General features: G+C 60.5%; 1 protein-coding gene across 7 annotated transcripts in view; it reads left to right on the top strand.

Moving 5' to 3' along the window:
• The window catches only part of HDAC7 (histone deacetylase 7), a 102874-nt gene that overhangs the window by 83698 nt on the left and 4470 nt on the right, over window positions 1-14706 (top strand). For 4 of the 7 annotated variants that reach the window (XM_075445609.1, XM_075445612.1, XM_075445614.1 and 1 more), the window contains exons 4-24: window positions 2216-2327; window positions 2812-2927; window positions 3094-3216; window positions 3718-3827; window positions 4257-4373; window positions 4600-4798; window positions 5760-5968; window positions 6277-6486; window positions 7306-7531; window positions 8607-8740; window positions 9338-9458; window positions 9702-9751; window positions 10670-10777; window positions 11004-11059; window positions 11298-11385; window positions 11701-11820; window positions 13324-13421; window positions 13516-13634; window positions 13835-13968; window positions 14070-14157; window positions 14382-14520. In XM_075445609.1, coding sequence (XP_075301724.1) covers window positions 2216-2327; window positions 2812-2927; window positions 3094-3216; window positions 3718-3827; window positions 4257-4373; window positions 4600-4798; window positions 5760-5968; window positions 6277-6486; window positions 7306-7531; window positions 8607-8740; window positions 9338-9458; window positions 9702-9751; window positions 10670-10777; window positions 11004-11059; window positions 11298-11385; window positions 11701-11820; window positions 13324-13421; window positions 13516-13634; window positions 13835-13968; window positions 14070-14157; window positions 14382-14520 — 2677 coding nt within the window. The remainder of the gene's footprint in view (window positions 1-2215; window positions 2328-2811; window positions 2928-3093; window positions 3217-3717; window positions 3828-4256; window positions 4374-4599; window positions 4799-5759; window positions 5969-6276; window positions 6487-7305; window positions 7532-8606; window positions 8741-9337; window positions 9459-9701; window positions 9752-10669; window positions 10778-11003; window positions 11060-11297; window positions 11386-11700; window positions 11821-13323; window positions 13422-13515; window positions 13635-13834; window positions 13969-14069; window positions 14158-14381; window positions 14521-14706) is intronic. The other 3 variants (XM_075445610.1, XM_075445616.1, XM_075445615.1) reach the window with 3 other exon arrangements.

The following is a 14706-nucleotide window of genomic DNA, read 5'->3' as shown; positions in this document are numbered from 1 at the left end:
TGCAGACACAGTGCCTGCCCTTTCTGTGCCATTCCTGAGCTCCTGCGAACGCATTCAGTGTCCAGTTCTGGGGTCCCCAGTTCAAGAAAGATGAGGAGCTACTGGAGAGAGTCCAGTGGAGGGCTACGAGGATGATGAGGGGACTGGAGCATCTCCCCTACGAGGAGAGGCTGAGGGAGCTGGGCTTGTTCAGCCTGGAGAAGAGAAGGCTGAGAGGGGACCTTATAAATGCCTCTAAATATCTGCAGGGTGGGTGTCAGGAGGATGGGGCCAGACTCTTTCCAGTGGTGCCCAGCGACAGGACAAGGGGCAACGGGCACAAACTGAGGCACAGGAAGTTCCGTCTGAACCCGAGGAAGAACTTCTTCCCTCTGAGGGTGACGGAGCCCTGGCCCAGGCTGCCCAGGGAGGCTGTGGAGTCTCCTTCTCTGGAGATATTCCAGCCCCGCCTGAACAAGATCCTGTGCAGCCTGCTCTGGGTGACCCTGCTTCGGCAGGGGGGTTGGACTAGATGACCCACAGAGGTCCCTTCCAACCCCTACTATTCTGTGATTCTGTGATTCTGTGAATCGTAGAATCACAGAATGCTTTGGGTTGGAAGGGACCTGATAGATCATCTGGTTCCAACCCCTCTGCCGTGGGCAGGGTCACCTTCTGCTACACCAGGTTGCTCAAAACCCTGTCCAACCTGGGCTTGGACACTTCCAGCATGACAGCCTACGCACGGCCTCGTTGCAATCTGGGAGTTAATCATACAAATAAAGTAACTTGTGCTCGGAGATGCCGAATGCTGCAATGGAAGCGTGGAGCATCCCTGTTGTAACCACGGAACATTCCTGCTGGAATGAACGGATGGGGGTATGGCCTGGCAGGGGTGGGAGCATGGGAACAGGCCCTCCTTGGGGTGGGGAACCGCACGGGAGGCTCCCGGCAGCCGGGGGCTGGCGGTTGCAGCACCCTGCAGCACTCCGACCTCGGTGCAGGGGTGTTTGGCCACCGCAGCGGAGCCAGGTGTTGAACGTGGGTCGCTGCTGTTTGCCGGTGGGTTGTGGCAAAGCTCTGCTGTTCTGGAAGGGTGCAGCTCCGTCAAGAGATTCAGGAGCCTCAAAGCTGTCCCTTGAACCGCTTGGCGGTGATTTCTTTTTCTTGCTGTCTCTCGTGCGAGCTGGCCCTGTCTGGGGGCAGAGCGTGGCTGCGTGGGGAGCTGAGGTGCCGGACGGGCAGAGCTGCATGCCGGCAGCTGGAAATTATCGGCATGTCACACAGAATCACAGAATCACAGAATAGTAGGGGTTGGAAGGGACCTCTGTGGGTCATCTAGTCCAACCCCCTGCCGAAGCAGGGTCACCTACAGCAGGCTGCACAGGATCCTGTCCAGGCGGGTCTTGAATATCTCCAGAGAAGGAGACTCCACAACCTCCCTGGGCAGCCTGTTCCAGGGCTCCGTCACCCTCAGAGGGAAGAAGTTCTTCCTCATGTTCAGACGGAACTTCCTGTGCCTCAGTTTGTGCCCGTTGCCCCTTGTCCTGTCGCTGGGCACCACTGAAAAGAGCTTGGCCCCATCCTCCTGACACCCACCCTGCAGATATTTGTAGGCATTTATAAGGTCCCCTCGCAGCCTTCTCTTCTCCAGGCTGAACAAGCCCAGCTCCCTCAACCTCTCCTCGTAGGGGAGATGCTCGGAGAGCCCCAGGGCACAGTGTCTCTGGAGAGGCTTCAGAAGGTTCCCATGCACCCGTGGGAGTTTTGTCGCTGCTGTACGAGCCACGCTGTGCTTTGATGCCCTCTTTATTCTGTGGGTGTCAGCCTATACCTGCTGTCTGTGGCTCAGCTGAGGCAGGCAGATCCACAGCTGAGGCTCGCCTCTGGCCATGCTCTGCCTCTCACCAGCCACGCTCCCGACGCTCAGCGAGGCGCACACAAAAAGATCGGGCTCCTGAGATGACGTGGGAGAGCTAAGGGTGGGACAAGGATGCTTCCTTGCTTTTTCTGCCTGGTCTTTCTCTCCCTGATCCAACCTTGACCCGAGAACTGCACTGAGCATCTCCGCAGGGTTTTGTCAGTGTCTGTGTGCTTGCAGGGGGTCTCCAGCCGTGCTGGCATTCCATGTGCAGCTGTGGGGGAGTTGTGGGGCAATGCTCATGTCTGCAGGGATCCCTTAAAACGCTCTGTGTCGGCTTCTTGCCCTGTGTGGTCACTGCTGGTCTTTCTGCAGGTGCTGTGGCCAGCACGGTGGTGAAGCAGAAGCTGGCTGAGGTCATCCTGAAGAAGCAGCAGGCAGCTTTGGAGAGGACCAGCAACCCCAACCCTGCAGCCATGCCGTACAGGTAAAACAGAGGCATCCTCTGGCCTGCCCTGAGCAGTACATGTGCTCAGGACCCAGAAAAGGTGGCCGTTAATCTTGGGCAGGATCTTGGGGTTATCTTCTGCTTCCTGGAGTTTAGAGATATTGCTTAGCTAATGGCTGTTGGGGTGAGGTAGCTTGGTTCTGTGTTGAGTGCTTGCAGGAGGTAGCTGAAGCTTCCGTGTTGTTTTCCCTGACCTTGGTGAGCTTTGATGTCTTGTCCAGACCTAAAAAGTACCGTCAGATTTCTTGTCTTTCGCTCCAAGACAAGGCAGATCCAGCAGCTGGATCCTTTCTATAGGGGCTTGTGGTGGTGAACGGGACAAGCCTTTCTGGCCACCGACAGAGCAGCTGTCACATGCCCGGGACAGGCAATGCCCTGTGGACCACTCTTGTGTTGGAGGGTGTCGTGTGGGTGGCCCATGGCAGCTGGGAAGGGTCTCTAACAAGGTGGCTTCTCCCTGTAGGCCCCGGGAGTCTCTGGATCCTGAGGGCCCTTCCCCTCCTGTGCTCAGCACCTTCCTGCCCCCGGTCCCCAGCACTTCTCTTGACCCCCCAGAGCATTTTCCACTGCGGAAGACGGGTAAGGCCTTGGGGATAACACCATCTCCCTCCCGCTGCGATGCCCTCGCAGCCCGCTCGCAGGGGATGGCCAGAGCTGGGAAGTGGGGTGGCCTGGCCCGCCAAGGCCGGTCCAGCTTCGCCTGCATCAGCAGTGGGGCTGGACTAACTGCCTTGTCTGCTGGCAGCGTCCGAGCCCAACCTGAAGGTGCGTTGCAAGCCCAGGAAGTGCCTTGACCGACGCAAGAACCCCTTGACGCGGAAGGAGAGCGCTCCCCCCTCGCTGAAGAGGCGGCCGCCCGAGGCGATCGGTGAGGGCTTCGTCTGGACAGTGATACCTTGGGCGTTTGCAGAGACCCTGGAGCCAGGCTGGAGCAGCTACGGTCTGCCCAGGATCCTTGCAGAACTGGGGAGGGAAGTCACGTCTCTGGGTCTCGGTGCCTGACCAGCACCCTCCTTGGGGGCACAGCCCGTGGAGGGAGCGCTCTGCCAGGATGGAGCAGGGAGAGAGGAAGGAGAGAAGGACACTGCTGCAGCTGTACCGTGCTGCTTTTCGGGCCCGTGATGGATGCACAGGGCTGGAAGGGTCCCAGGCTCTGAGCAAACGCAGCTGGTCAGGCTTCCTCACCCTGGTGGGGTGCCTGCCGCGCTGGCAGGGCAGCTCCATCTCCACTGTGCCAGGGAGGTTTGGCACTAGGAGGGTGGTGGGCAGCTCTTAGAGGGAGGGAGGGCTCTGAAGGGCTGGGGCAGGGGCTTTGTGGCCCTCCTCTGGCTGCTTGTGCCCATCACCCCCGTTTCTTTTCCTTGTGCAGACTCCTCCCCGAGCAGTAGCAGCACCCCCGTGTCCGGCTGCAGCTCTCCCAACGACAGCCTGCCCGCCGAGCACGGAGCCCTCCCCGCCACCTCCGGCATGGCCCATGAGGTGAGCTCCGACGGCCTCGCAGCCAGAGGCCTCGTGGGCCTGGGGCTTCCTGACCCCCGGCTTGGGTGCCCTCATCTCCCACTCCCATCCTAGGCTCAGGTGAAGGTAGCATCCCCCCCCAGGGACCCCAGCCCTGAACCCTGCTGCCCAGGAACTGCCCTTAGCCCTGCTCTCCCTGCATGGTGGGATCTTCTGCCCGGCCCAGCGCTGCTCCTGACACTCTGTCCTCCTTTGTAGTGTGCGTTTCTTGTCTCCTGGTCTATGTGCTGTCCCCCACGGGTCCCCAGTGCCCCTTGCCCTGGCCCCAGGCGTTCCCCCAGGCAGCTGGGGCTCAGCCACCCTCCTCTGCTGCCTGTGCCTGAGCTGCTTGTCCCATGCTGAGCTCTGCTGCTGCTGGAGCAGGAGACTAATGAATTGTGTTTGGTGCAGACACCCCTGGCCCAGCGCCTGATGATGCAGGAGAGCTCACTGGCCCAGTTTGCCCTGCAGAGTGCAGCCTCCCTTCCCGCCATCACGCTGGGATTGCCGGCTACCACTAGTGCCAGGGTAGGTAGCCAGGTTGTAGGTAGCCCCAGAACTGGGCAGAGGGTCCCCATGGGGCAGGGGAAGCCCTTTCCTTTGGGCCTGGGGTTCCTGGGGTAATGCCAGCCTGCGCACTGGCTCTGAGTATTCACAGGCGCTGCCTGCAGGCACGGTGAGGATGCCCCGTCCCCTCGCCGTGCTGTGTCCCAGCAGGTTGCCAACCCAGTCCTCCTCCTCCTCCTCTCTGCAGGGAGAGGCAGACCGCCGCCCCCTCTCCAGCCTGGCACACCGGGTGCCCGTGCTGAACGGACCTGTCCTCGCGGGCACGCACTCGCCCATGTTCATACCACCTGGCTTGGAGCAGCATGAGGCTGGAAGCCCCTTATCCCCTCGGCTCCAGCCCGTCATCATCCTCGAGCCATCGGTCACCCACACTCCGCTGGTGGCCGGTAAGCGTCAAGCTCAGTGACAGGCACTGTGTCAGCGCTGGCAGGGCTCAGCATGGAGCTTCACTCAGGGCAGGCAGGATTTTGGGGTGTCAGGAAAGCCCAGTGGCCTTCTGCGGCCCAGAAACCCCCCTCCAAGGGGTCTTTCCTGCATCTTCCTAGGCTCTTGTGCCAGCAGATTTCACTGCAGACCCTGTGTTGAGCAGGGCAGCTCAGACCTCTTGGCTGTGCCTCTGGCTGCCTTATTCCCCCCGGCCCTGTGAGGTAATTTGCTCTAACTGTAGCAGAAGGAGAACTGGCTCCTTTGTCCTGGCTCCTGGCTCCTTCTCCCGACAAACTAGAGATAGGATGAGAGGAGATGGCCTCAAGTTGCCTCAGGGGAGGTTTAGATTGGATATTAGGAAAAATTTCTTCACTGAAAGAGTGATCAAGAATTGGACCAGGCTGCCCAGGGAAGTGGTGGAGTCACCAACCCTGGAGGTGTTCAAAAAACATGTAGAAGTGGCACTTCAGGCCGTGGTTTAGCAGGCATGGTGGTGTTGGGTTGATGGTTGGTCTTGATGATCTTACAGGTCTTTTCCAACCTTAATGATTCTATGATTCTGTGATTCTGTCTCGCCCTGCCCTGTGATACCTGCAGTGAAGGAAGTTTCTCCCATTGAGGGTGAACTGAGAGGGGACTGAGAAGATGAGGTCAGCCAGGTCCTGTCCCCAGGCCCCTGTGGGCCGTGTGATGCCAAAGCAATGGGGACAGAAAGAGGGGAGCCGTAAAGATGCAGCCCATCTGTCCTAGCCTACCAGATACTGGGCTCCAGGGGTGGATCAGAGTAATTTTTTAGGGCTGTCTGGAGATAGTCTGCGTGGGTACAGACAGCACTGCTGCTTGCTGTGCCCAGCTCTGCTGGGCGTCACGTCTGCCCCGTGGGCAGTGCCGCCCCTCACCTCTCCTTCGTCTCCCCTGCAGTGCCGGGTCTGGGAACGGTCCCCTTCTCCTTCACCCCCTCACTCATCTCTGCAGAGCGCCTGTCGCTCCCAGGCCACCATAAACCGCTGGGCAGGACCCGCTCGGAGCCCCTGCCCCAGAACCCCAAGGCCATCCAGCAGCAACTGGTGTACCAGCAGCATCACACCCAGTTCCTGGAGAGACTCAAGCAGCAGACGCATCTGGGCAAGGTAAGTCACGGAGGCCCAGTCTGGGCGTGCAGGAGGCCGTGGGTGACAGATGCTAGAAGGGTGTGAGATGGCATCCCTGCCTGCTGGGCAGTGAGTACCAGACGTCCAGGGCCAAGCCCTAGCCAGGCGTGTGAGATGCTGCCTTGCCCAGACTCGTAGCAGCAAGCTGAGGGTGTCTGCTCAGCTTCTTTGGCTCCCACATCCATCATGCTCCTGCCCTGAGACGCCCTGCCACCCCCCATGTCCTTCTTGACCTGGCCTGTCCCCTGCCACCTCTCTGTGTTCATTCGTGACCCCTCCGGCCGCAGCGTATGGCTAAATCCAGCGAGAAGCCCCGTCTGCGGCAGATCCCCTCCTCGGAGGACATGGAGGCTGAGGGGACGCTCCCAGAGGCCGGGGCTGAGAGCAATGACCCGGCGAGGGCACGCGTGGAGCCCACACGGCCGGGGAGCAGCGTGAAGGAGCCCGAGAGGACGCAGAAGATGATGCAGCCTCAAGAGGAGCTTGTCCTACAGCAGGTACCTGAGAGCTGGCAGGAATGGGAGAGCACTGGGAAGGGGTCTGGGCTGTTGGCCTGAAGCATCCTGCTCCCTTCTGGGCACAAGGAGCCCACGGGGAAAAGGGTCGATGACTTCTCTGGCTGTCTCAAGCTGCATGGAGCCCTCAGGGTGGTTGGAAGCCTTCATACAGGCTCAGGAGTGGGCTGTAAGAGGTGGAGTTCCCAGCCTTGTCCCTGTCCCCAGTGGTGGCTTAATTGGTTTGAGCATTGGGCTTGTGCAGGCAGCGTGCAGAGATCCCTGCCCTGCGATTTGGAGCAATTTTTAATTCATCCCTTGGTGTCTCCTATCTGAGGCTTTGTCACAAAGCCTCAGATAGGAGACACCAAGGGATCCTGAGCCTGGAAAGATCCAGATCAGGCCCTCAGAGCCACCTCCGTGAAGGGGTGCTGTGTGGGTAAGGACACAGGCACCACGTTGGTGCCTTCCTTGAGCCTGGGGCAGTTGGCTGGGACAGGGACGAGCGCTCCAGCCACCAGCGGTGTCAGCAAGGCTGGGCATCATCCCCAAATTGCTGAGTGTCGTCCCCAGATCGCTGGGTATCGTCCCCAAACCGCTGCACCTTGCAGCAGGGCTGCCCAGCACTGTGGGGCTGAGCCAGCAGAGAGCAGCAGATGCTGCGTGTCGCGTCCCAGCTCCTGCAAACCTGCTCCGAGTCCCCCGGCGTGGAGGGGGCTGTCGTATCCAGACCCCGGGAGGGTGGCACAGGGCAGGGCTCACTTCTCGCCGCCCTGGTGCCTTGCTCCGGGTGCCCTGCTCACCGCTGCCTCTCTCCACCAGGCCTACCTCTGGGATTCCTACCAGCGCGTGCAGCAGCAGCTCCTCAAGCGACAGCCCTTGGCCGACTCCCCCATGGTCCCCAGCATCCATGCGGGGCACAGGCCCCTCTCCAGGGCCCAGTCATCTCCTGCCACTGCGACCATCTCCCTTCCAGCCCAGGACACGGCCTCCAAGACGCTCTCCCTGCCTGTGCAGGAGCAGCCAGCCAAGCCACACTTCACAACAGGTATGGCCCGGCCCCTGTGCAGGGCCACCACCACTGGAGCAGCAGCAGAGGCTGGGGACAAGAGCTGGACGGGAGGTGGGGATGCATTAGGAGGAGTGGGGCCAGCAGGTCCAGGGAGGTTCTCCTTCCCCTCTACTCTGCCCTGGTGAGGCCCCATCTGCAGTGCTGTGTCCAGTGCTGGGCTCCCCAGTTCAAGAAAGATGAGGAACTACTGGAGAGAGTCCAGCGCAGGGCTGCGAGGATGAGGAGGGGACTGGAGCATCTCTCCTACGAGGAGAGGCTGAGGGAGCTGGGCTTGTTCAGCCTGGAGAAGAGAAGGCTGAGAGGGGACCTGAGAAATGCCTCTAAATATCTGCAGGGTGGGGGTCAGGAGGACGGGGCCAGACTCTTTCCAGTGGTGTCCAGTGACAGGACAAGGGGCAACGGGCACAAACTGGAGCAGAGGAAGTTCCAGCTGAACCTGAGGAAGAACTTCTTCCCTCTGAGGGTGACGGAGCCCTGGCCCAGGCTGCCCAGGGAGGCTGTGGAGTCTCCTTCTCTGGAGATATTCCAGCCCCACCTGGCCGCGGTGCTGTGCCCCCTGCTGTGGGTGACCCTGCTTGGGCAGGGGGTTGGGCTGGGGGACCCACAGAGGTCCGTGCCAACCCCTGCCATTCTGTGATTCTGTGATGCCCAGGGGCAGCTTAGCATCAGTCCCAGTCACTCCCAGACTCATAAATGCTTGGAGGTGTTCTGGCTGGCTGCAAAAAGAGCAGAGCGGGCAATGAGGGGCCGCTTCTCCTTATCTAAGGTGGCTTTTCCAAGCAGGACTTGCCCATCTGGCCCCTTGACTGCCATCTTGGTTCAGTGATGCTGGCAAGGTTCAGTTCCTTTACGTATCCAAGGCAGGATTAGCTTCCAGCATGTTGGGACAGAGGCTCCCGTGGTTTGAGGGAGACGTTTCAGTCAAACCAAATTGTTTCAGGCATTTAGGGTCTCATCCAGCCTCTGAAAAGGAGCTGAATTCGTGTCAGCACCATCGAGGCCTGGGTGTCCAGTCCAGTCTCGGGGCAGCAGCTCTCCTTGTGCGTTGCAGGTCTGGTTTACGACTCGGTGATGCTCAAACACCAGTGCTCCTGTGGCGACAACAGCAACCATCCGGAGCACGCGGGCAGGATCCAGAGCATCTGGTCCCGTCTGCAGGAGAGAGGGCTGCGCAGCCAGTGCGAGGTGAGCGGGAGCGGCGGGGTGGCAGCCGGACGCCTGGGGATGCTGGTGTGGGCAGATCTCCTGCTAACGGCGTGATAGGGTATCCCACCTCCATCCCTGCTCCTCCCAGATCTTCTCGGCCAGTTTACCACCATTATCCAGAAGGCTGGGACTTGTCTGTTGCTGGCAGTGCCAAGTTAGAGCCTGCTGGTCTGACATCTCCAGCTTTGGATGGCAGGAGGAATCTGCTCTGCTGGAAGATGGGCGTAGGGAGAGGGGTGATCCCGACTGAGACAGGGTGTTTCGCCAGCTGGGGGAACATCAGTGTCAGCTCCAGTCTGTTAGAGACCTTGCCCTGGTCTAGCTGGGCTGACTGGTCCACACAGGGCTCTGCAGGTGCAGGAAGGTGGTGCTGGCGCTTCCTGCCTAATCTCTGCCTGCAAATGCGGGGTGCTCAAGTTGAAATCCAAGGCGAGGAGCACCGTGCTCAGCCTTGCAGCTGTGGTGACGCAAGGTGGGCCTGTACTCGTGCCACCATCGAGACGTGCCACCTCCACCCTCGGAGGCTGGTGTGCGTGGGTGGGAGAGCAGCTCGGTCACAGCCCCTGTCTGCCACAGTGTCTGCGGGGACGCAAGGCCACCCTGGAAGAGCTGCAGTGTGTTCATACCGAGCGCCACGTCTTCCTCTACGGCACCAATCCCCTCAACCGCCTGAAACTGGACAACGGGAAGCTGACGGGTGAGCCCACCTCCGCACCGCTCCCTCGGGCAGCAGGGCCCTCGTCTTCTGCCTGTCACTGCCCACACTGGGTCTCGGAGCACCTTGGCTGTGGGGACCGCACCAAGCAGCTCCTCTGGAGGCTGGTCCGAATTCTGGCCCAGCAGCCAGGCCAGCGCTCCCTCCGTGTGCCGTGCGCCCTGTCCCCCGCCAGTCCCCAGTTCTTCTCAGCTCTGAAGTCGTCACCATCCTGTCTCTCTGCAGGGATCCTGTCGCAGCGGATGTTCGTCATGCTGCCCTGCGGAGGGGTGGGGGTAAGTGCTCGATCTCTGCTCTGGCCGGTTTTGGATGGGGTTGTTCCTTTCTTCTGTCCCCAGCGGGGGCCTCCTCTTGGACTTCAGTGGAGAGGGAGCTCCTGAAGCCTTTGGGCTGCCAAGGTTGGGTAGCCTCAGGTGGGAGCAGCCACGGGCAAGATGTCACTGCATCAGAGCTTCCCCCAGTCCTTGGGATGGTCCTAAGCATCCCACCCTTGAAAGGGGATCCTTTATGCCTCCTCACTCCAGGGGACCCAGCAAGGAAAAGCCCCTCACAGCCATTTCTAAGAGCCCAGAGCGTTAGAAAGGAGCGAGCTGGCAGGATGGCCGGGGGAAGCCGCAAGCCGTGGTCTCCACTGAGGGAGGGGAGCAGTGTCGTGGGGACAGCAGCTCGCCACTTCCCTCCAGATACTCCTGTGGCCTCTCCTTTCACAGCTTGCCACCCTGGTTTCTCGCCATTCATTGCGTTCTCTTCTCTGCCTCTCTGCCCCCCTGTCTCTGTCCTTCTCTCTCTCTTTCAGGAAGGGTCTCACCCCATGCCTTCCTGCTGCCTCTTCTGGTTCTTCTCCTCTCCTTGCCCCTGCTGCTGGGCACCAGCTCTTCTCAGCCCCGTTTGCATCTACTTTCCCCGCTCTGCCTCCCCTTCCCTGCCCTCCTCTCGCCCGTGCCCTGGAGGCGGGGGGGCTGGAGCTGCTCCTCTCCGTGGGCAGAGGGGAGCCTTTGAGTTGCACACATGGAGTTGATCAGAAGAGACTTGAGTTTTCCGGCTCTGCCTCAGCCCTTGACGTGATCCTGATCAAACCAAGATGTTTGGTTAAACAATAAAATAAGATAAAGAAGGTAACGAGCGTGGGTCCCGCAGCCAAGATCTCCTCTGCTGGTGCCCTGTCCCCATCTGACCGATCCTCTTGCTTCCAGGTGGACAGCGATACCATCTGGAATGAGCTGCATTCCTCCAACGCTGCTCGCTGGGCCGCCGGCAGCGTCACCGAGCTGGCCTTCAAGGTGGCCACCAGGGAGCTGAAGGTAGGGTGGCTTCATGTGGAGGTCCCAGAGCTTGCATCGCCGCATGGCTGGGCGAGAGCGGGGCTGTGGGGTCTCTCTGGCCGGCACCGGGTGCTCCCAGCCCTGCACCGCTGCAGGCTCCGTCCCCAGCTGTCCCCGTGCGGCAGGACCGGCTAGCCGCGGGCGGATGCGCTGCGGGGTGGTGGGGACAGCAGCTCTGATCACCTCGCCTCTCTTTGGTCCCCAGAACGGTTTCGCCGTGGTGCGGCCACCCGGACATCACGCGGATCCTTCCACTGCCATGTAAGGGCTCCTTCCCAAGCTGTGGAGCTTTGGGCTGGCGAGTGGGAGGCCCTGAAATCCAGCTCCTTGGCTCAAACCCACCGATCGCTCCAGACTAAGCTCCCGCGGGACCCATCCATATCCAGGATGGAGGGAGAGGGGAGGGAGAGCCCAACCTTTGGGGAGCTCCTGAGCCAGGAGGAAAGAGTGCTCACAAGGAGCCCCAGAGCGTTAACCGGCTCCGACTGCCTCTTTGCAGGGGATTCTGCTTCTTCAACTCCGTGGCCATTGCTGCCAGGCAGCTGCAGCAGAAAGGGAAACTCAGCAAGATCCTCATTGTGGACTGGGTAAGTCCCCTCTGTCCCCCAGCGTGTCCCCGCTCCTCCCCAGGACATCCCCGGGAGTGGGTGTCTGCACCTCCTCCTAGTTCTGTGCAGAGCTAGACCAGAGAGCAGCGAAACCTCCTCCTTGGGCACCAGCTGCAGGAGCGGGGCTGGGAACCCCCCGGCACGTCGGGATGGGGGAGCAGGAGCAGATCCCGGGCATGGGGAACCCAGCCCTGGAGCAGCGCAGAGATGCAGTCACTTTTAGCTCTGTTAGGCTATCGGGCCACCTTCAAGGCTGGAAAAAAGAGCACTTTCCCAATCGCTCTCTCCCTCTAGGACGTTCACCATGGCAATGGGACTCAGCAGATCTTCTACAGAGACCCCGATGTTCTCTACATCTCTTTGCATCGTCACGATGATGGCAACTTCTTCCCTGGTAGCGGGGCCGCCGACGAGGTAAAAAGCACCGACAGGCTGCGAGGTCGGTGAAGTGGATGGAGAACTGGCTGAATGGCAGAACTCAGAGGGTTGTCATCAGCGGCGCTGAGTCTAGTTGGAGGCTGGTGACAAGTGGTGTCCCCCAGGGGTCAGTACTGGGCCCAGTCTTGTTTAACTTCTTCATCAACGACCTGGATGAAGAGTTAGAATGTACCCTCAGCAAGTTTGCTGACGACACCAAACTGGGAGGTGTGGTAGATACACCAGAAGGCTGTGCTGCCATTCAGCGTGACCTGGATAGGATGGAAAGCTGGGCAGAGAGGAACCTGATGAGGTTCAACAAGGGCAAGTGCAGGGTCCTGCACCTGGGGAGGAACAACCTCATGCACCAGTACAGGCTTGGGGTGGACCTGCTGGAGAGCAGTTCTGTGGAGAGGGACCTGGGTGTCCTGGTGGACGACAGGTTAACCATGAGCCAGCAGTGTGCCCTGGCTGCCAAGAAAGCCAATGGGATCCTGGGGTGCATCAAGAAGAGTGTGGCCAGCAGGACGAGGGAGGTTCTCCTTCCCATCTACACTGCCCCGGTGAGGCCTCATCTGGAGTACTGTGTCCAGTGCTGGGCTCCCCAGTTCGAGAAAGATGAAGAGCTACTGGAGAGAGTCCAGCGCCGGGCTACGAGGATGATGAGGGGACTGGAGCATCTCCCCTACGAGGAGAGGTTGAGGGAACTGGGCTTGTTCAGCCTGGAGAAGAGAAGGCTGCGAGGGGACCTTATAAATGCTTACAAATATCTGCAGGGTGGGGGTCAGGAGGATGGGGCCAAGCTCTTTTCAGTGGTGCCCAGCGACAGGACAAGGGGCAACGGGCACAAACTGAAGCAGAGGAAGTTCTGTCTGAAGATGAGGAAGAACTTCTTCCCTCTGAGGGTGACGGAGCCCTGGCCCAGGCTGCCCAGGGAGGCTGTGGAGTCTCCTTCTCTGGAGATATTCAAGACCCGCCTGGACAAGGTCCTGTGCAGCCTGCTCTGGGTGACCCTGCTTGGGCAGGGGGTTGGGCTGGGGGACCCCCAGAGGTCCCTTCCAACCCCTACTATTCTGTGATTCTGTGATTCTGTGATTCTGTCTGTGCAGCTCTGCCCGGGGATGGCAGCGCTGGTGGCGAAGGTGACAGCCAGGAGAGCAGGGCACGGCCCTGCCGGCTTTGAGCAGAGCGGGGTTTTGTGTCGGTGCCTTGCCCGTTGCTGCCTGGTCCTGCTCGGCTCACCCAGCTGGCTGCCAGCGGCACGGGGATGGTGTCTGAGGGCTGCAAGGCTCTGGGAAACGTCAGGAAAATGCTGCAGCTTCTGCTGCTCTTCAGCAAGATTTGCAAACCCAGCCGGCTCCTGGAGCATGGGACGGGGGGTCCGGGACAGCCAGCCCTGCCTCCCCGGAGCCTGGCGGCGATGGAGCCCGCTCAGGGCACTGCCCCAGCATCTCTGCAGGCCACATCCAGGCCTTCACTGCCGTCCTTGCTCTCTCACAGGTTGGTGCTGGCCCTGGCGAGGGGTTTAATGTCAACATAGCCTGGACTGGAGGGCTCGACCCTCCCATGGGTGACCCGGAGTATCTGGCTGCTTTCAGGTACCGTTCCTTGTGTTTCTGCTCATCTCCTCTGTCCCTCGGTGCCAGGCTGAGCCAGCACTTAACACCTTTTGCTTGTTTCTTGCCCACGCAGGACGGTGGTGATGCCAATTGCGCATGAATTCTCCCCTGACGTGGTGCTGGTGTCGGCCGGCTTCGATGCAGCTGACGGCCACCCACCACCCTTGGGCGGCTACAAAGTCTCTGCCAAATGTAAGGAGGTGGAAGCCGCGCCGCTGGCTCAGGGCGGGTTGTTCCCACTGCCCACTCAGGCTGGGACCACAGCGTGGGGGTAGCAGCTCTGCGGGGAGCCAGGGAAGATCTTTGGGGTCCTACTGGCCTGGCATTGAGGGCCAGGGCCCCAAAGTTTCGGGCAGGGAGGCTGACAACCTCCCCTCGGGTTTCTTCTCCAGGCTTCGGCTACATGACGAAGCAGCTGATGAGCCTGGCCGGTGGAGCCATCGTCCTCGCGCTAGAAGGTGGCCATGACCTTACGGCCATCTGCGATGCATCCGAGGCCTGCGTGTCAGCCTTGCTGGGCAACGAGGTGAGAGCTGGGCATCCCTGGCTTGTGTGGGTCGTACTGACGCTGCGAGCCGAACCCTGGGCACAGCTCCCTCCTCTTGACCCGCTTGTGTCGTCCTTCAGCAGCTGGACCCTCTCCCAGAAGAAAGCATGAGGCAGAAACCAAACCCCAACGCTGTGCGCTCCTTGGAAACAGTGATCCAGGTCCAGAGTGAGTGTCCCAGGGCCGGGGCTCGGTTAGTTAACGTGGAATGGCCAAGCGCTAGCGTTCTGCTCTCCGGTAAACCCCGTGACCTCCAAGGGGACACTTGGCATAAAAGACCCCAGTGGAGCCCTCCATCATCATCCTCCTCATGGGAGAGTGATGCCCCATGCGTGCCCAGAGACCTGGGGCACCCTTCTCCTTGCACCTCCTGATTTTTGCTTCTCCTGCAGGTAAATACTGGGTGGCCGTGCAGCGCTTCGCCTCCAAGGTGGGCTGCTCCTTCCTGGAGGCGCAGCACCACGAGGCAGAAGAAGTGGAGACGGTCACAGCCTTGGCCTCCCTCTCGGTGGCTGTGATGGTGGAGAAGAGGTGATGCTCTTAATTGATCCTGGGAGATGCGGGTGCCCCTCGCTCCCTTAGTGCCTGGGTCTGAGCCTTGCTGTCACGGGGGTGGCATCAGAGAAGGGCCATGTCCCACACCCAGATGAGCTTCTGCGAGGTCGGGACGGGGCTGGCTTTGAGCAAGTCTTGGGCTGTAGGAGAGAGAAATTGCAA

The sequence above is a fragment of the Opisthocomus hoazin genome, chromosome 32 (assembly GCF_030867145.1).
Source record: "Opisthocomus hoazin isolate bOpiHoa1 chromosome 32, bOpiHoa1.hap1, whole genome shotgun sequence".
Taxonomy (NCBI): Eukaryota; Metazoa; Chordata; class Aves; order Opisthocomiformes; family Opisthocomidae; genus Opisthocomus; species Opisthocomus hoazin.
The sequence above is the reverse complement of the archived record's forward strand: the minus strand, read 5'-3'. Positions and strand labels throughout refer to the sequence as shown.